This window comes from Manduca sexta, chromosome 14 (genome assembly GCF_014839805.1).
Source record: "Manduca sexta isolate Smith_Timp_Sample1 chromosome 14, JHU_Msex_v1.0, whole genome shotgun sequence".
In the NCBI taxonomy this organism is placed as follows: domain Eukaryota; kingdom Metazoa; phylum Arthropoda; class Insecta; order Lepidoptera; family Sphingidae; genus Manduca; species Manduca sexta.
The window spans coordinates 13611347-13630582 of NC_051128.1; the positions used below are offsets into that span (position 1 = coordinate 13611347).

The 19236-nt window shown below is 34.5% G+C and overlaps 1 protein-coding gene across 1 annotated transcript in view; it reads left to right on the forward strand.

The window, feature by feature from the left end:
• Positions 1 to 18342, forward strand: part of LOC119189300 (glutathione S-transferase theta-1-like) — a 22957-nt gene extending 4615 nt beyond the window's left edge. Inside the window, exons 5-6 of the mRNA XM_037438487.1 lie at positions 17702 to 17901; positions 18304 to 18342. Of these exons, the coding sequence (XP_037294384.1) occupies positions 17702 to 17901; positions 18304 to 18342 (239 nt within the window). The remainder of the gene's footprint in view (positions 1 to 17701; positions 17902 to 18303) is intronic.
• The last annotated feature ends 894 nt before the right edge of the window (positions 18343 to 19236 follow it).

Here is a 19236-nt window from a genome sequence, read left to right on the forward strand (position 1 = left end):
CAGTGCAGACTAGTGGAATGCCACGTCTTTTCTCAATGGATATAAGATTTAACAGCTGTTTTTAAAGTGGTGAAAATAGTGAGTATGTAAGTTATTTTTGTTGAGTAATTTAATTAATACAATAAATTTTTATTTCAAATTGGTTGACCCAACAGACGTTGTCCCATCTTAACTATGAATTTGCAGCGCGCATTCTGTCAATCGCTGAAATTAACTTTTCCCAATTTTTCTAAGATTCCGCTCAACTTCCTTAATTTTTCTTTCATAAGATCCTTCTCCTGACAATAACAAACACAATAAAAGAAATTGTGAAATCGGTCCAGTCGTTCACGCGTGATGGCGTGACCAAGGGCAATAGGGATTCCATTTTATATATATACTCGTAGATACAATAATGGAATTACTGGGCATATGAGATTTAAGATCTTATGTCTCAGAGTAAGGAATGCAGCAAAGTGCCGCGTAGTACTTTGTAACTCAAAATCTGTATAGTTTTCAGTAGCGTCTCTATACAAACCTCGATTCCTACCGGCTTCCTTTTTAGGTTTATTTAAGTTTGTCTTAGTTATTGTTTTCTGTTAAATTCACCGTGATATGCCTAAGGCATATTTTTGCCTCAGGTATCCTTTTGGAAAAGTTTTACTCTTCGCCACTGATAGTGTTGTTACTGTTTACGGGCAGTCGTATCGCTTATCAATTCGTGTTTTAATTCTTTGCTCACCGCTGAGACAGTAAATGTCTTTTTTATTCTTCTTTACCACCAAGCGAGCGACATGCTTGTCTTGTCATTCGACTGTATTAAAAAAAATAAAGTCAACGGATAGGCGCGTTTCCCAGCACATCATGTGATGGTATACACACGGTGGAAGGTGAATGTGCTAGTTGCGTACTGCCTACGTCTCCGGAGATGAAAGGTGTGCGTGTGCGTGGTACCACTTGATTGAAGTTGTTAGTTGAGCACCGTTGACAAAGTCGTGATATCACACGTATGTTATCGGTGTAGTCAGTCTTCTCTGCGATGTGCGTCTGCTAATAAGGACTTTGTTGTTGATTTCACCAAATCAGTAATTAAAGATAAGTAATGTATTTACTCGTATCACCTTCCCAAGGTTAGAAGTAGGTGCAGCGTTGATATTAATTGAAATTAGAAGTTCAATTTAATTAGAAGCCAATTTTCTCCATCAGATTGTAACTACAAACTTAAGGAAAATATAATACGACTAGTTTTTGTGCGTGGTTCTGTCTGCGCGAACCTAACCCGAAATAATAATAACAAAGGTTAAGTCATATGACAAATGTATTCGCTTCATTTTAAAACTTTATGATAACATGAAACTAATGTATTTAATAGTACCTACCCTCTATAAATTTACAAGAATAGCAACATGCATACGCTATTAAACTAATTAAGTATTATACACTTGTAAGTAGATTGTACGTAGTATTATCTGGTAAGTACATTTTTTTTAATAGTTTCATAAGTTAGTTCACACTTGCAAAGTTGCCTGGCGATAAAAAAATCTTGATAAACATACAGACGGCAAAACTCCACGTGTACGCACGACAAATATAATTTCCTCAATAGTGTATTAGTTCTCAGCAATCAGAGCCCGTTGGCACGCTGACCTAATTTCTATATTACCACCCCCTCCGCCCTCTACCCTCCACTATTTATGAATGGCACGAAGTCACGTTTTAACTTTAAAGGATTTTGATAGGCTATTTATTGGGTTTTGATGTTTGTTTATGCATCTTTGCATAAACAAATGAACGAAAAAGGAAAACATCGTGAGGAAACCTGCATACCTGAGAAGTTCTCTTTAGGAATTTCGAGGGTGTGTGGGACACTATATAATACAGGGCTGATATTATTATTACATTATTACGTTAGCAATCTCTAACCAATAAATAAATAAATACCGCAAAAATGGCACCTAGGTATTTATTGTGTAATAAATCAGAAAAAAAATTATATTGTACCCACGTTACACGCTATAGAGATAAAAACAGGCCCTATTCAAGAAAATAAGATTTGAAGCACTTATTCATTCCACACACCGCTTAATGCTACCTAAACTGTTACGAAGCTGGGCCATTTACATAATTTTAGTTATATTTCGGATTAATGTCACATTGGGTCGGTATTTATATGTAACTTATTATATATCTTATCACAAGGTAGTAGAGGTCTCAGGCTCTCATAAGAGATTATGAGAGCCTGCATAGGTACCGCCGCAGCCACCAAACACCATTTTAAAAGGTGATTACTGATATATAAAGCTGAAGGGTATGCTTGAACGCACTAATCTCAGGAACTACTAAACCATTTAAAATCATTTATTTTTCTACACACACACACACACACACACACACACACACACACACACACACACAAACACACACAGTTATCAGTATTAGACATACGACGGATTTGTTGCATGATGTTTGGTAGAAGGAATATCAGCTCAGTATAAGCTATTAAAAAGAATTGATTTTGAGCTGTACCCCAATATTATTATAGGACAACAAATCTTTTTGAGCATGCAGCCAGCTACAGTATACAAACATTTAAAACATATTAAACCGATTTTAAAAAGCGGCGATAGCCCAGTTGGTGGTGGAACGGACTGCCGAAACGAATGTCTGCAGGTTCCAAACTCAAGGGCACACCTACGAGTTTTTTAAAAATTATGTGTGTAATCTTTTTGAATTATCGCTGGCTTTAACGGTGAAGGAAAATAAGTGAGGAAACCTGCATACTTGAGAAGTTCTCTATAGGAATTTTGAAGGTGATCAGCGTGATGGACTAAGGTCTAATCCCTCTCAGTAGTAGAGGAGGCCCGTGCCTAATAGTGCGACAGTATATAATACAGGGTTGATATTATTATTATTACTTATATATTATTAAACCGATTTGATTTTTTTACTAATGAAAAGCTACATTACTCTTTAGTGCTATAGGCCTTTTATCGCGGAATTTTTTCACGTGGGTGGAGTCACTTAAGCTATTTTCTTATAAAACCATTGACGACCGAACCGAAGACACCTTCGCTGCACCAAAAAAGCACTACGTTTACAAAGAGAATCGGTATCTAAATATGCAATAATAGATAAAAATAGTATATTATAGCCTCGGTGGCGTAGTTGTACTGCATGCGCGGTACGGCAGCGCTCTGAGGTCCTGGGTCGGATTAAAGTGATATTTGGATTTTTCTGCTCAGTATCAGCCCGGAGTCTGGAATTTGTGCCCGATATGGCGATAGGCTCGTCCCCTATCCCATCATGGGCCGGAACACGCTTGGCGTAAAGTGGGTGCCCTGGTTGCGTCTCTGCATACCCCTTCTGGGATAAATGCGTGATGTGTGTTTGTTTTTTTTAATATAGTATAGATGTTCAAAGTGTTTACTAACAAATTCTGTTTGAATCTGAATTTATTGTTCTTGAACGGAACAGCTTTTGAGGATTTGTATTAAATGACAAATAGTTTGTTTATTTGTGTTTGCTGAAGCGACTATGCTTGTGGGAAAGTCTTTTGGAGTAAATAGGATTGTTTTTTAATTTAACTTTATTGTTCTTGAACGAGACAGTTTGAAAGGATTTGCATTAAATGACAAATAGTTTGTTTATTTATGTTTTTTAAATATTACTCTCTGCTTGCGGGATTGTCTTTGGGGTTAAATGGAATTCTTTCTTCATGTTGCTGTAAGTTAAACTCATTGTTTATTCGAATACTACATCAAAATATCCCAAGGAGTCTACGTATAGACCTATTCTACTGTCGATCAATGAGAGAAATTGCATTATTCGTAAGTATATACGGTCTAATACCTCTAGAGTTCTGCCTACACACACATATACTCACGCTTTGTTTTCTTCGAGCCTATCATCAGTAATGAGAGGATAATCCAAGATTACTTTGTCCAACCAGGGAATCGGACCCGAGACCTTATTGCAATCTAAAATGATACAACTAAGCCACCGAGGCAGTCTATACAACAAAGAAAAAAATTAAAAAGATTCAGTAATTTACTGTTCAAATTGGATAGAACTCTCTTTTGTATTTATATTTTAATAGCTGTTGTTTGAAGCTGCGCCGGAATGAAAGTCCGTTCGGGAATAAAAAAATCAACCAATATCACTTAGAGATAGTGTAACTTCTTACTAAAGAATTTTGAGAATTGGAAAAACAGTTCCAAATTGGTAGATGCAAATAAAAAATAAACTATAGCTTTAGGTTATATATATATATATATATATATATATATATATATATATAACCGTTATAACTGTTTCGACTTCGCCCGCGTGAATGACCTTTCCCGTCAGAAAGACCCTGAATACTGAACGACACCAGCGCCATCTATTTAAAAAATGGAATAAACAAATCCATTATTTCCCATGGGAGCAAATAACCGGGATAAAGAAGCCTATATGTTAATCCAAGACATGATCTATCCGACTGCCAAATTTCATTCTGAACTGATCAATGGCTACCACGTTTACATCTAACAAACATCCAATCATTTTCACAAACTTTCACTTTTATATAAGTAAGAAGTAAGATGTGTTACGTATATTATATTAATTTTGACTGTCGAATGTCGACCACTGGATCGCTATAGTATAGAAATATGTACATTTTATAGTTATGGAATGTATAAAAAGCTCAGATATAAAGTAAAAATAATACAGGCCGAAATTTCACTCCAGAATTCTAATAAGATACAATATGAAGTTTAGATTTACTTTTCTGTTCGCGCGTTACGTTTACCGAATCTAGATAAAGTAACTACCATTGTGTCCACCTACGTGAGTTCTCGTCTCGGTGAGGGATCAACTATATTCAGTGGCTTAAATTTGAGTCTCGTGTCGCTTAAGCCCTTATCGATGAGCCAGGTCATCGAACTATCGAAATGATTAATATTCAGATCACAATCTGGAAATTTCATATTGGTCTATTTAAAACGAAAATGCTTGATGCTTAAAACCACTATATTTGAGCATAGCAAAATGAGTACCATGTGTTTGATAGAAAGTACATTTTATTATGTCGTACTCTTACCATATTATCTTGACTTTTGAGGACAGTGGCGTCCCTAAACTACCCCGAAGCCCCTGGTGAAAGCAAAGAAAGGGCGTGGGGTCCTGGGTGGAGAAAATACCCTGGTTTTAACAGTTTCGTGGGTAAGATTCTAAAACAAAAGTCCTCCAAGGCACCGCGCGAGGTCTGCGTCGGTTACCCGGTTCGACTGTCCCTAAAGCCGTCTCTGCCTAAGAAACAGTGTGCTGTTGTTCTTTTTAAATTTGCAAAGATTTTTTTTAACTTATTTTATTGAGCATTCCAGAACTTTTAAATCTGTAAGCACAGTAGTGTAGTGTAGTACTACGATGTAGTTTAATTTAAAACTTATTGTAGTGGTTTTCATGAAATGCCAGAAATTTATTTTTAATCATTTAATAAAAATATCACAGGCCCGATTTCTGTACTATAGATATTGAAGACAAACTAGGAGGGAGGTCTTTATTAAAGCAAAAAGCCAAAATAACAGTTTTTAGAATGTTTGTTTGCCTATGTTTATTTGCCAATTTTTATAGACGCATCACGCGAAAACTACTGCATGGAATTGATTATAATTTCCTCAGATTTATTGCTAGTCTAACTAAAATTATAGGCCCCGTTTTATCGAAGGAAAATGTATAACAAAACTTTTATCACGGAAAAGCTATCACGCGGTTGTAGCTACGAGCAAAAGTTGCTAAATAAAGTTCTTAAACTGACACCACGACTCTACAAATACAGCTGTAAACAAATAAGGTTATGACAAAAAAAGATCTTTGAAAATGTATTCCTAGGCCTAAGTATATTCAGAGATTCGTTCCTTAAAGTTATTTGGCTCACGGATAATACATTGCCCTCTCAAATCCGTCGTAGTCGAATAGAAGGGCTGTTAGAACAACCCTCAGTACCCGCCCGAACTCCGTGGGGGAGTGTCGTTCGCTCCTTGAAAATCGCGTTCTTAATACAATGGGTAAGTTTGTGATGTCGAAAATGTATGTGATATATAAGAAGTTAATAATAAGCTTGTGAATGGACGTGGTAATGTTTATCATCGGGAAGTGAAAGTAAAAAATACGTTTACAAGTCTTTTTCCGACTTATTTAAATCATATATGAGGACTTAAAGTGGTTAGTTAGGTGTTTACGTTTCCTGTATCTGTAATATTTAAAGATGTTTTTGTTTTTGATTGCTTCGATGGCGTACTTGTACTGCTTGCGTACGACAGCGCTTTGAGATCATGGATTCGAATCCCGAGTCAGGCAAAATTTATTTGGATTTTTCTGCTCAGTATCAGCCTTGAGTCAGGAATTTGTATGTGTTATGGCGACAGGCTCGCCCCCATCATATCATGGGACGGAACATACGTCGAAAAGTGGGTGCCCTGGTTGCGCATATCCTTTCGGGGATAGATGTGTGTTTGTTTGTTAATTTATATACGAAGACTTAAAGTAGGTAGATAGGTACGTTACGATACGTTTTTTTTATCACTACATAGTATAAAACAAAGTCGCTTTCTCTGTCCCTATGTCCCTTTGTATGCTTAAATCTTTAAAACCACGCAACGGATTTAGATGCGGTTTTTTTTTAAATAGATAGAGTGATTCAAGAGGACGGTTTATATGTCTAATAATAGCATCTATTAAATACTGGAAAAATACTGTTATTTTGTTATGTTATACCCGTGCGAAGCCAGAGCGGGCCGCTATGTTTTTATATACAACGTTCATAGTTTTTCTGTAGTGTATTTAGTATCAGCATTGCACCCGTGCGAAGCCGGGGCGGGTCGCTAGTAATGTATAAGAATACTTAAAGTCTGATATTTCTATATTGTTGAGAAGGACGTAACTACCGCTTCAGGCTTCAATTACAAGTTTCTGAGAGGAGAAGTTGTTCTCGGATGATAAAGGACCTTTTCAATTATGCTTTTGTTTTACATTAAAATAATATAAAGATAGTATAAGCGTATAGATTTGGAATGCTATTACCTAAATATCTAACTGAATATTCATCTTTCATATATTACTAATATAAATACGACAGTTTGTGAAAATGTATGCATGTTTGTTCGAACTAAACAGAAACCGCTGAAAGAATTTGGATAAAATTTTGCATACACATAGACTGTGTCTTGGAATAGCATATAGGGTATTCTTTATCCTGGTAATTTGCTCCCGTAGGTCATATTTGAATTTTGAAACCTGGAATAGCATATAGGGCATTTTAAGCCGGATAATTTGCTCCCATAGGACATATTTGAATTTTTAAAATCTAGTTATTAAATATAGACAATACTCCACTTACCTCATTAGTACTTTTACCTTATGTAGGGACTTTAATTGTAGTGATTTACTTTGCCGTGTTTGGATAAAAAAACTTGGCCCTTGGCAATACGGAGGTTGTTCGCTACATAAGTTTAATTTTTTTTATGAGTTCACAATTAGCTATCTTTATTTTCGCTTAAGCTGTAACTAAAGTTATAATGAGTTATATTTCTAATAGTGTGAGGAGGAGAGCTTTTGTTATTTAATACGTTAGAGGTTTTGTTATTTAATACGTTAGAGGTTTTGTTATTTAATACGTTAGAGGTTTTGTTATTTAATACTTTAGAGGTTTTGTTATTTTATACGTTAGAGGTTTTGTTATTTTATACGTTAGAGGTTTTGTTATTTAATACGTTAGAGGTTTTGTTATTTAATACGTTAGAGGTTTTGTTATTTAATACGTTAGAGGTTTTGTTATTTAATACGTTAGAGGTTTTGTTATTTAATACGTTAGAGGTTTTGTTATTTAATACGTTAGAGGTTTTGTTATTTAATACGTTAGAGGTTTTGTTACTTTATACGATAGAGGTTTTGTTATTTAATACGTTAGAGGTTTTGTTATTTAATACGTTAGAGGTTTTGTTATTTAATACGTTAGAGGTTTTGTTATTTAATACGTTAGAGGTTTTGTTATTTAATACGTTAGAGGTTTTGTTATTTAATACGTTAGAGGTTTTGTTATTTAATACGTTAGAGCTTTTGTTATTTAATACGTTAGAGGTTTTGTTATTTAATACGTTAGAGGTTTTGTTATTTAATACGTTAGAGGTTTTGTTATTTAATACGTTAGAGGTTTTGTTATTTAATACGTTAGAGGTTTTGTTATTTAATACGTTAGAGGTTTTGTTATTTAATACGTTAGAGGTTTTGTTATTTAATACGTTAGAGGTTTTGTTATTTAATACGTTAGAGGTTTTGTTATTTAATACGTTAGAGCTTTTGTTATTTAATACGTTAGAGGTTTTGTTATTTTATACGTTAGAGGTTTTGTAATTTAATACGTTAGAGGTTTTGTTATTTAGTTCATTAACCCCCCCCCCCCTCCGGAAATATTAAACTAGATGTTACAGGAGAAAAGTTAAGCTAGCATATAATAAGTTGCTTTCTAACGATTTGTCTCTAAAGATAGACACTTATATAACTAAAGCATTTTCATGTGAGCGAAGTGGAACTACTAACACTTCACCTAGTACATTCAAAAATAATATACATCCCTCACAAACATATTAATTAATGTTTAACTAGGTTCAATTAACTCTCTTCCTAACGTCAAAGAACATAAGAGTTAAATTGATACAAATTTTAAATCCACAAACAAAATGTTTATTGTTGTTCTAGTTTGTTTATGTTATCATATAATATAGGTTTACGAGTATTAGATTTAAGAGGATTACACGCGTAATAAATTGAATGCATGAATAATGAATATTTTGGGCATAACAGTAGTCATATATGAGAGGGTAGTTGTTCACTAGATCTGAGAATGTAAGTGGAAAATGTTCACACAAGCTGAAAAAAGATTTATTAACAATAAAATAAAATTTACAATTAAAGTTCTGAATGTTTATTGTAATCTAATATTAGTTCGACTTGTAATTTGTCGAAACTTCGAATTTACAGTATTATGACAATACGTGTATACAATATTAGGGTGTCGAATTCAGTAGTGGCAGGAAATGCTTTGTAATTCAAAGTTCTGGTGGTATATCTGGTGTTCATAGGCAGACGTTTACACTTTGTACCATTAGTTCAGCGTCTTCCTGACACACACTCCTTTATTCCCGAGGAGGTAGGCAGTGGTGCAACTAAAGCACCCACTTTTACCGTGGTTTTTCCGTTCCTTGATTTCTTATGCGTGCAAAGCCAGTACCATTGTAACTGATGGTAAGTGGAGTGGGGTCCAATAGAATGTTGACTGACGAGAAATGATTACCCCTTGACAGTCGACACAATTATGCCGGCCTAATGGAACCGGGTATACAAACAGGATAGGAGAGCCTATCGCCACATCGGGCACAAATTTCAGACTCCAGGCTGATTGTGAAGAATACCCATTAATATGACCCAAGCTACTCGATAACACGAACTTTGTGCGAAGACTAAAAAGAACTAAGCCTTTCGAACTAGTGTAGTAAAGTGTAGTGCGTAATTACAACGAACAAATAATAGTCAGTGTTAAGTATATATAACACACGAACAAAATGTTTTTTATGTTACCAGACTCTAAGAAAGTAAACTTAAAACATAGAAAGTTAAGTTAGAATTGTATTACTTATTAGTTTTATAGTCTAGATTGTAATTTGCTGCTAAAAATCTTGTTCTTACAACGAAGAAAAAACACAATTTGACCCTAGACCCTATTTGTCCGATGTAGGCAGTCTAGCTTGCACGTTGCGTCAAAAATATATCTAGTTACAATATCATTGTTACATATACTGTTGCTGCATTCAAGATCTCCCTAGGGAAATGAGGTATCGGGAGCGCATACTCCAATACTAATTTGACAATACCTTGATACATTCATGTGGTTACGCAGCATTATGGGATATGTTTTGTAAGTTGACGAAGCAGTGCAAAATTTTGGTTATTTTCACTCGGCGGTTTCGTTTGCACGAAAGGCTTTTCTCACTACAGGACCAGTATTATGGGACATGTTTTGTCTAAAGTTGACGAAGCAGTGTGAAAATTTGGCTATTTTTCACTCGGCGGGTTCGTTTGTTTAAAAGGCTTTTCCCACTTTAGAAATCTCTAAATCACTGTGGCGTTATGATTTATGTTTACGCAAATGTTAGACATTCAAATACTTAAAACTATTTTTCTGGATTTTATCGGGGATTTGTATATTTTCTCCCAATGTTTCTAATACTGCAGACTTCATGGTCACGGTGAGGTGTTGCTCGCCCGAAAAGTCAGTTTCAATATCTACCTATATTTTAGAATTATATTTTTTATTTTTTGCATTTGAGGTTCGATCTACGCAGCACTGCGACGATAAGCGTCAAACGTACGACGTCAGCGCCATCTATTTAAAATATATATAAATTCAAATATTTGCCATAGAAGCAAATTAACAGGATAAAAATAAAAATGTTATTCCAGGATACGTTGTATCCGAATTTCAACTAAAATCCGTTCAATGACACCTCTAAGAAACTAAACATTTTACCTTAAATTTGTTTGAATTTATAATATCAGTAACATAGCCCGTTTCGTTTACCATACTGACATTCATCCCGTCTATTTATACTATCTTATAATAAAAAAAGAACATTAACTATTCATGCAAAACTATTTTAAACACTCTAAAACGTTTGTATATAGACGGATTTAATACAAGGCATCCTCTACCACTCCAAACATGTTATCGTAATTTCGCATGAATTTACAGTATTAGTAAGTTAAGTCGTTTCGATCGCCATCATACCAGCGGCTAGCTCGTCTTTTCATCCTAGCCTAAAGCAAAAAAAAAATCACTCTAATATCTTAGTATAAAGACGGTTTTAATGTCAAAGCCCTATATTGACTGATAGAGTATCTTGATTAATAAGTTAGGCCGAAAACAAACGAGCGAGCTATCCTGTGACCTCTGACAGGTACCCTATCGTCTGACGCTTCATATTGCTTAAACACTAACAGATTACAGAGCTCTCATTTTGATGTCTTCGTATATTATGTTTCTCGTTTGACTAAATAAATTTGTTAGGACATTTCCAAAGACCATTAGACTAGGCGCCTCTTCAATTTATTTTATACTAGGTGTAGCGCTCGGCTTCACTCGTAAAAAGGCCTTTACCGCTACAAACGTCTCAATACTGTAGTGATTTATAGCACCAACAGTACGATGTCAGCGCCATCTATTTTAAAAAGCTCTATTATTTCCCATGTGAACAAATTCCTGGGATAAAAAGTAGCCTATGTGTTGCTCCAGGACATGCTCTATCTGTGTGCCAAAATTTATTGGAATCTGTTCAGTTGGTTCTTCTTTTATAACTAACAAACATCGAAACATTTTCTTAAACTTTCGTATTTATGTTAGATAGAAGTAAGTTTTCATTTCTGGAAGAGAATGGTAGAATACTATTGTTCGTTACGACGATGACATTTTCAGAAGGCGGGTAAGGTTCAAGCCGGTCTCAGAGTCTGACAATAGCTGGAGTTGTTTTATTTTTATCTAAGTGTTCACACACAGCAGTTACACAACACAATAACATTCAAATAACTAACATGCACAAATTGAAATAGAGTTGAGTTTTATCTTTAACATGCAGGTTGGTAGAACATGCTAATATAATAATAATAATAATATAATATCAGCCCTGTATTATATACTGTCCCACGTTTGGGCACGGGCTTCCTCTATTTATTAGTCCACCACGCTGGCCTAGTGCGGATTGATAGACTTTACACACCTTAGAAATTCCTATAGAGAACCTTCTTAGATGTGCAGGTTTCTTCACGATGTTTTCCTTCACCGTGAAAGCGAACGATAATTCACAAAGAATACACACATGACTTTAGAAAAGTCAGAGGTGTGTGCCCTTGGGATTTGAACCTGCGGACATTCGTCTTGGCAGTCTGTTCCACAGCCAACTAGGCTATCGCCGCTAATATTATAGCAAACTTTATTTTCTTTTATATTGGTACGCCGAAGTAACCGTATTGCGACAGATGGTAAGCCGCATCAGCGAAGGGTGAAATTTTTCAAAAGGTAACCCGAAGCAAAAAAAAAATACCTTAGTTAACATATCGCGGCCAATTTAAAAGAAAACATAATTTAAGACAAACGTAAATAAACATAAAAGGGAAGCTGGTAGGAATCGATTTGTATGGACACTTCGCAACTGGTAAGCCGAATTTTTGAGAGATGATTGCCCCTCATCACTCTACACAATAATGCCGGCTTGTTTGAACGGGACATACTGGTCACTTGCTGGTGGTATACAATATATTGTACTGGTATACCTAGGTGTCTAAGTTCCCATTAAGGGAAATATATGCTCAATGAAATTGTAATTTCTTGGCAACAATCCCAACTATTATAAACCCAATTTGGGTAGTGGTGTGAAGAATTTGGCAACAACAGTTTCCTGTTGAAGCGGGAATATATCGCCTTATTTGCTTGGTGGTAGTTTGGCTGTAAAACATATGGCCCCGGGTTTGATTCCCATGAGTATTTAACGCCTTATTTGGTGATTAGGCTCTGAAACATAAAGCCCTCGGTGTTTGATGCTCATGTGTGTTTAAATGCAAAAAGGGCACGGATTTCGACTTTAGTTCGATGGGCATACCACCATGTCTACGCGTGTTTAAATGCAAAACGTTGCACGGATTTGGAACTTTGTTCTATCTATAGTTATGTACCCTTTTAAATTTAAGATGGATTTGGGCTCCAAATTGTGTATCAATACAACTCTTATACTCCTTACTCTTTCAGTTAAGGTAAGAAAATCTTACGTCTAACTAATATTATATGCGAAAGTTCGTGAACATTTTTGGATATTGGTTAGAACTAACGACAACAGCTAAATGGATTTCGATGGAATCTGGCAAACGAGTAGACTACGTCCTGGACTAGCACATTAGTTACTTTTTATCGCGGTAATTTGTTTCCAAAGCAAATAATGGATTTTTTAATCTGATTTTTAAACAGATTGGGCAAGAGTCCTGCAGTGTTTTAGGGAATTTTGTAGCGGGAAAGGTCTTCAGGTGGGAGAGGTTGCTTACAAAACCTAGTTAAAAATATAATCAAAAAATTTATAATATTCTTTTTTTTTAAGATCAATTGTATCCAATACTGTGGGTTTTGATATTTTAGGTGCTTTTCTTTTTGTAATTTACTGACTTTCTAGTATTATTTTTGAAAACGAAATGTTTTAACTGCCTCGCTTAGGACGACAAAATGTCAGTTGTTATCTTTATGACGGCTTAGCGAAACGTGATTAATCAGAACGACAAGCTTAATGGATACGAGACAACGTTTGGCGTAAAACACGTTCTTTTTACATCGGAGCTTTGAACCCTTAAATTTTGTCCTTCGTTTACAATAAATCCTTTTAATTAAAAGCATACAAACTCGCTTTCATTTCCATAGGGGTAAGCAGAGGTTTACTAGTATACGGGTCGTGCCTTTCGCCATACCGGTTACAAATTTAAACTCCGGTCTGACAAAGAGCGAAAAATTCAATATTACCCGACCTGGAATTTGAACCAGAGACCTTACCGCAGTAGTCGTCCGCAATACTACTATTCCACCGAAGCTGTCAAGATAAACATAGTTGCACTTTTGACAGATCAAGATAGATAATCCTACTAATACATATTATAAATGCGAAAATTTGTATGGATGTATGATTGTTCCTCTTTCACGAAAAAACTACTGAACGGATTTGGATGAAACTTTACAGTAATATTGGTTTTACATCAGAATAACACATAGGCTACAATTTATAATGATTTTGTGTAATTTGGTCATAATATAACGATACATATCAAGTAAGCCAGAAAAAAATGCTATTTTGGCGCAGCCGTAGGATTGTTTGTCTTAAATAGTTCTAAATAAAAGTTCTCGACAGCATACATCTACATACATACCTTTTATGTGGAAGGTACTATGACCAAAATAGTGAGCCATAAATCCAATTAAAGCAGATACTTTTTTTACAATGCAAAACCGGGACTTTTATCCTAGTAAACTCCTTCACGTGTCCCATCCCAGTTATAGGATATTTGTATCCGCTATAAGTGCACCACGTGAGGTTTTAAACAGGCCGGCATAATTATGTTGACCGGCGAGGGATAATCCCCTTAGCTTGTCATCAGGTCGAGTGAAGTCACGTTGTCATGCGTAAAAAAAACATAATACTGGTATAGTATCATATCATAGCAATATAGATAGATTATAATTAATGTGATTATAAAAGATGTACGTTATTACTGAAATAAAATGTTGGTTTCATAAGAAAACAATGGTATGAGCTTCCATTTTAATGTATGGCGAAACGCTGTCGTTTCCTGTGAATTTAATTGGAGAGCACGGGGCCGTACTCAAACACTGGATAATAAATATACGTGGACTATAATAACTGTGAACGAATGAAAATATTAAACATAAATGTAAATATGATACTAACATAGATCTATTCAAATAAAATCTAACTGACGAAAATCTATAGCATAATATTTACTAGCTTACGTTGCCTTTCTCTATGACTGTATAATTAGTAAAGGTAGTTTAAGTAGATATAAATCCAGGGTAGATGGTATATTACAAAAAATCTAATTATATTACGTCGTAATAACAGGAAAATCCACGATAACGATTGACTTTGTCGCGTTTTAGACTATGGTAACGAACAATTTTAACATATGACTTGTATACTGTAATTAGCCGGCAAACTTCAATAAGTCCCCGAAGTTTCTCCCTGATTGCGACCTTAATGAATCCAGACTTCTTTATCCAGTTGGAACAACTTTATTGTCATAACCTTACTCGAATTTTGCAAACATAATCAAAACTCAAATGTTTTTAATTCAACTTATCTAATTATGAATTTCCAAAACAGACAGAGTTTTTAAGATTGTAAGAATTCTTTATATTTGACATTTCGTATCTCTGTGTTCATGAAAATCTCTAGTCTATATTAATCCATAGGGCATAGACCTCTGTCATTTTTCTAAAGTCATTTGAAATTAACTGAGTTTGAGATCGTTAGATGACACTACTATGAAACTTAGAGTTGCTGCAGCAATTTTAGCAAGTGTTAGTTTTAATATTGTAGTTTTTGCAACAAGTTTACAATACGCAACACATGTTCCTATCTTACCCTTTGCGATTAGAGGTGAATTATACGTTAAGGTGACTGTGACTCGAATAGAGAATGGAAAATTCTTAATGGAAATTAATGAAGTATGGGTCTCAAGGTATGTTAAAACCTTTTTGATTCAAACCGCCCATTATTAAGCTAAAGGACATCGGTACTATCCCGATTGTCTAATGTTCTTGGAGTATTTTTTTTAATATCACACTACGTTTGTTAGTCTGGCAAGGGTTGACTTATACAACTACACTTGGCATTTGGGTGAGCGCTTTAGGCTCTCAATCTTTGAAAGTAATTAATCATGTTGATTAATTAAGTTTGAACAAATGAAATTTAAAATAATGTGTATAAATTCATTATTATGAGTTCCTTATGTAAAGTATTCCCATCGGATTTAAATTTTAGCGCAAATAAAACTAACATTATTTCTTCGAAATATAAAGTAGCTTGTTTGTTAAGCAAGACTTGGTCTACCTGTTTTTCAAATTTCATTGAAAGTCTTCCTTCCAGCAGTTATTTAATTTATTTTTAATATCCAAACATATTTATAAATTTTCGCCTTTCATATTTACTATTTATTATTCACTAGCTTTTGCTCGCGGCTTCGCCCGTGTGAAGGAGTTTTCCGGGATACTTTTTTTTTCCGACTTACTTGGTATGTATCGTTATATTATGACCAAATTACACAAAATCATTATAAATTGTAGCTTATATGTTATTCTGATGTATAACTAATATTACTGTAAAGTTCCATTTAAATCCGTTCAGTAATTTTTTCGTGAAAGAGGAACAAACATACATCCAACCTCACAAACTTTCGCATTTATAATATAAGTAGGACAAGTAGAAGTATGAATGTATAAAAAAACTTTATTATTATAAATCAAAATGAATACAATTATGAGCTATAAATTATGCGTAACAATATCGCTAAAAAGCGATATTTTCCAGACAACCAGCACTTGTAGCAAAAAACTAATTATAAAGCACTGTAGAAGATTAAACGAACTTAATCTATCAATAAATTTAAAACAACTTACAGTAAGTATTACTGAAACCATAAATTCTATTTAACTTTTTTGTGAGTCTTTTTCTTTTTTTATTTGGAATAACAACCAGCCTATATTTTATAGCCATATAATTAGCTATATAATGCCGTGTATCCTTCATTGGAGGTCCTTAAATAAATAAATAAATTACAATTAAAGTTAAGCCTGAAAGTATTCTCCAAAGAATTTAACGTTTGAATTAGCAATCATTTTTAACCGTTTCAATTGTTTTATTACCTTTCTTTACACTTACAGCCACACTAGGATGACTTACAGCAGTATTTTCTGTTTCATTATATGTATAGATAAAGTGCATCTTGCATACTCTGTTATCTAACAATATTGTCCCCTGTTCAAGTTCTACTGCAAGATGCGCAATGCGGTCGTTATGTAATGGACAATTTTATAAAAATATGTATGTATGGAAAAACAACTGCTAGTCAGGAGACCGGCGGCTTTAGATTGTTGATAGATTTACTAAATATACAAGCTTTAATAATAGAACAGTTAAAATAGCCCAAAAACTATTGCTTGCAATATATACTTTAATTATTGAAATAAATAGCTGTGGAATTGTTAATAGATTTACTAAATATACAAGCTTTAATGATGGAACAGTTAAAATAGCCCAAAAACTATTGCTTGTAATATATACTTTAATTATTGAAATAAATAGCTGTGGAATTGTTAATAGATTTACTAAATATACAAGCTTTAATGATGGAACAGTTAAAATAGTCCAAAAACTATCGCTTGTAATATATACTTTAATTATTGAAATAAATAGCTGTGGAATTGTTAATAGATTTACTAAATATACAAGCTTTAATGATGGAACAGTTAAAATAGTCCAAAAACTATCGCTTGTATGCAATATATTCTTTATTTATTGAAAATAAATAGCTATGACGAGTACTTAGGAAATAGTTTAGTTTTTGAAAAATTGTACACAATTTGAGAGCCTTAGTAAAATTCGCTTTTTTTCATGTTGGAAGACAATATCATAAAAACTGCGAAATTTGTAGATAAACTAGGCAACAGTAAAAGAATTTGCGGTCACATCCACGTTCTCTATCAAATCTTTGCTCTGGAGTTTTTTTATTGCTTTAAATGAAAAGACGCTGCCGTTCGCCTGATAGTAAGCGATACGACTGCCCATAAACAGCAAAAATACCATCTGATACCTTGAATTACACAGCATTGTTGAGTATTCGACTGCGTTCGTCGTTCCGAGACATGAGTTGTTAAGTTTTATGACTAGTAGTTACACTGGCTACTAGTGTCCTTCAAACTGGAACACAACAGTGTCTACGCACTGCTGTTTGGCGACAGAAAAGACATTGCGGTGGTACCTTCCCAGGCGGACTCTCACATATAGAGACCTACTGGTGATACTTTACTATCAAGAGACCGCGCTCCTCTCATCCTATTATTTACCCAAAATTTTGTCTTTAGCGTTGCCAAAACCAAAACCAGAAGAGAAGACGGAAAGCTGCGGGGTGAAGTTGAGGAGATGGTGCAGAAGCCGTCGGTGCCAGTTGTGGAGGCTGCTCCTACTGCCTTTCATCCCGATCCTGGCGCTGATAGTCCAGACCACGCTGTCTTTGAAGAACAGCGTCACCAATGGCCGGGATGTCGCGGATGTTGAGGAACAAGTGAGTTTATTTTATTTACACAAAAAGTACACACGATTTGAAGTCTTGAATAAATAAATATGTATTGATTTATTTATTATTACAATTATATTATTATAATATTGAGATTACAATGCTGAAAATGCTATAACTTATTGCTATAATGTCAGCGCAAGTTTGGAAAACTCAACTTAATTTAAATATAAGAAAGGTACAGAAAATAGTAGCCAAAGGTTCTTAAATTAGGTTAATCCTGTGTCTTGAGAAACCAATTAATATAATATGAAATAATTTAAGCGCCAGTTATAGAGCGTCATGTTTTGTATTGGTGTGCGTGTATATGCATGTATATAATTTAATTTAAAAGTAACTTCATTAAACAAACACAATATCGTGACATAATTATAATATCATAACATGTAGGTGACTAAAGAATGCAATGGATTTGTCGTCTCCCAATAACTTCATTGTACGGAATTTGCTTTTATATTTTTATTAGTGCGTAAATATAGATTTTTATGAAAGTAATAAAACCTCCCTTCGTTTATCGACAACGGAGGTGCAGTCGATCGTAAACTGTGCTTGTAAAAGCATCCTTACTTGTTTGGAGGCTGTTGAGTGCTATGACAATGACTGACTGACTGACTATAAATATCTATAACTGTGGGAGAACTCCTTGCGTCTCATTGATGATGGTGTGTGAAAAGAGAAGTCCTCTATTTATTTATGTAATAAAATTAACACGCAAAACAGATAACAATCAAAATTAAAGCTAATAATAAAATATACAAACATAAAAACTAGATTGTATTCCTAAACATTGCGTCCTTATACTAGTTAATTATTTAAAGTGCGGACTAAAATAAATTAAGACTATTGAATAATGTGTATAGTTAAAAAATTGAAACAAGAAAGTAGTATAAGTGTAACTTAAAAATATATGACTAACAACAAGCGGCGATAGCCTAGTTGGGTGTGGAACGGACTGCCAAGACGAATGTCCGCAGGTTCAAATCCCAAGGGCACACACATCCGAATTTTCTAAAAAAAAAAACATGTGTGTATTCTTTGTGAATTTATCGTTCGCTTTAACGATGAAGGAAAACATCGTGAGGAAACCTGCACATCTGAGAAGTTCTCTATAGGAATTTCGAAGGTGTGTGAAGTCTACCAACTCGCACTAGGCTAGCGTGGTGGACTAAGGCCTAATCCCTCTCAGTAATAGAGGAGGCTCGTACTCAGCAGTGGGCAAGTATATAATACAGGGCTGATATTATTATTATTATATGTGACTAACTATTACTAACTCTATTCGATTCCCATGATAAAAAATCCGTCACTAATAAATGAAAGTCG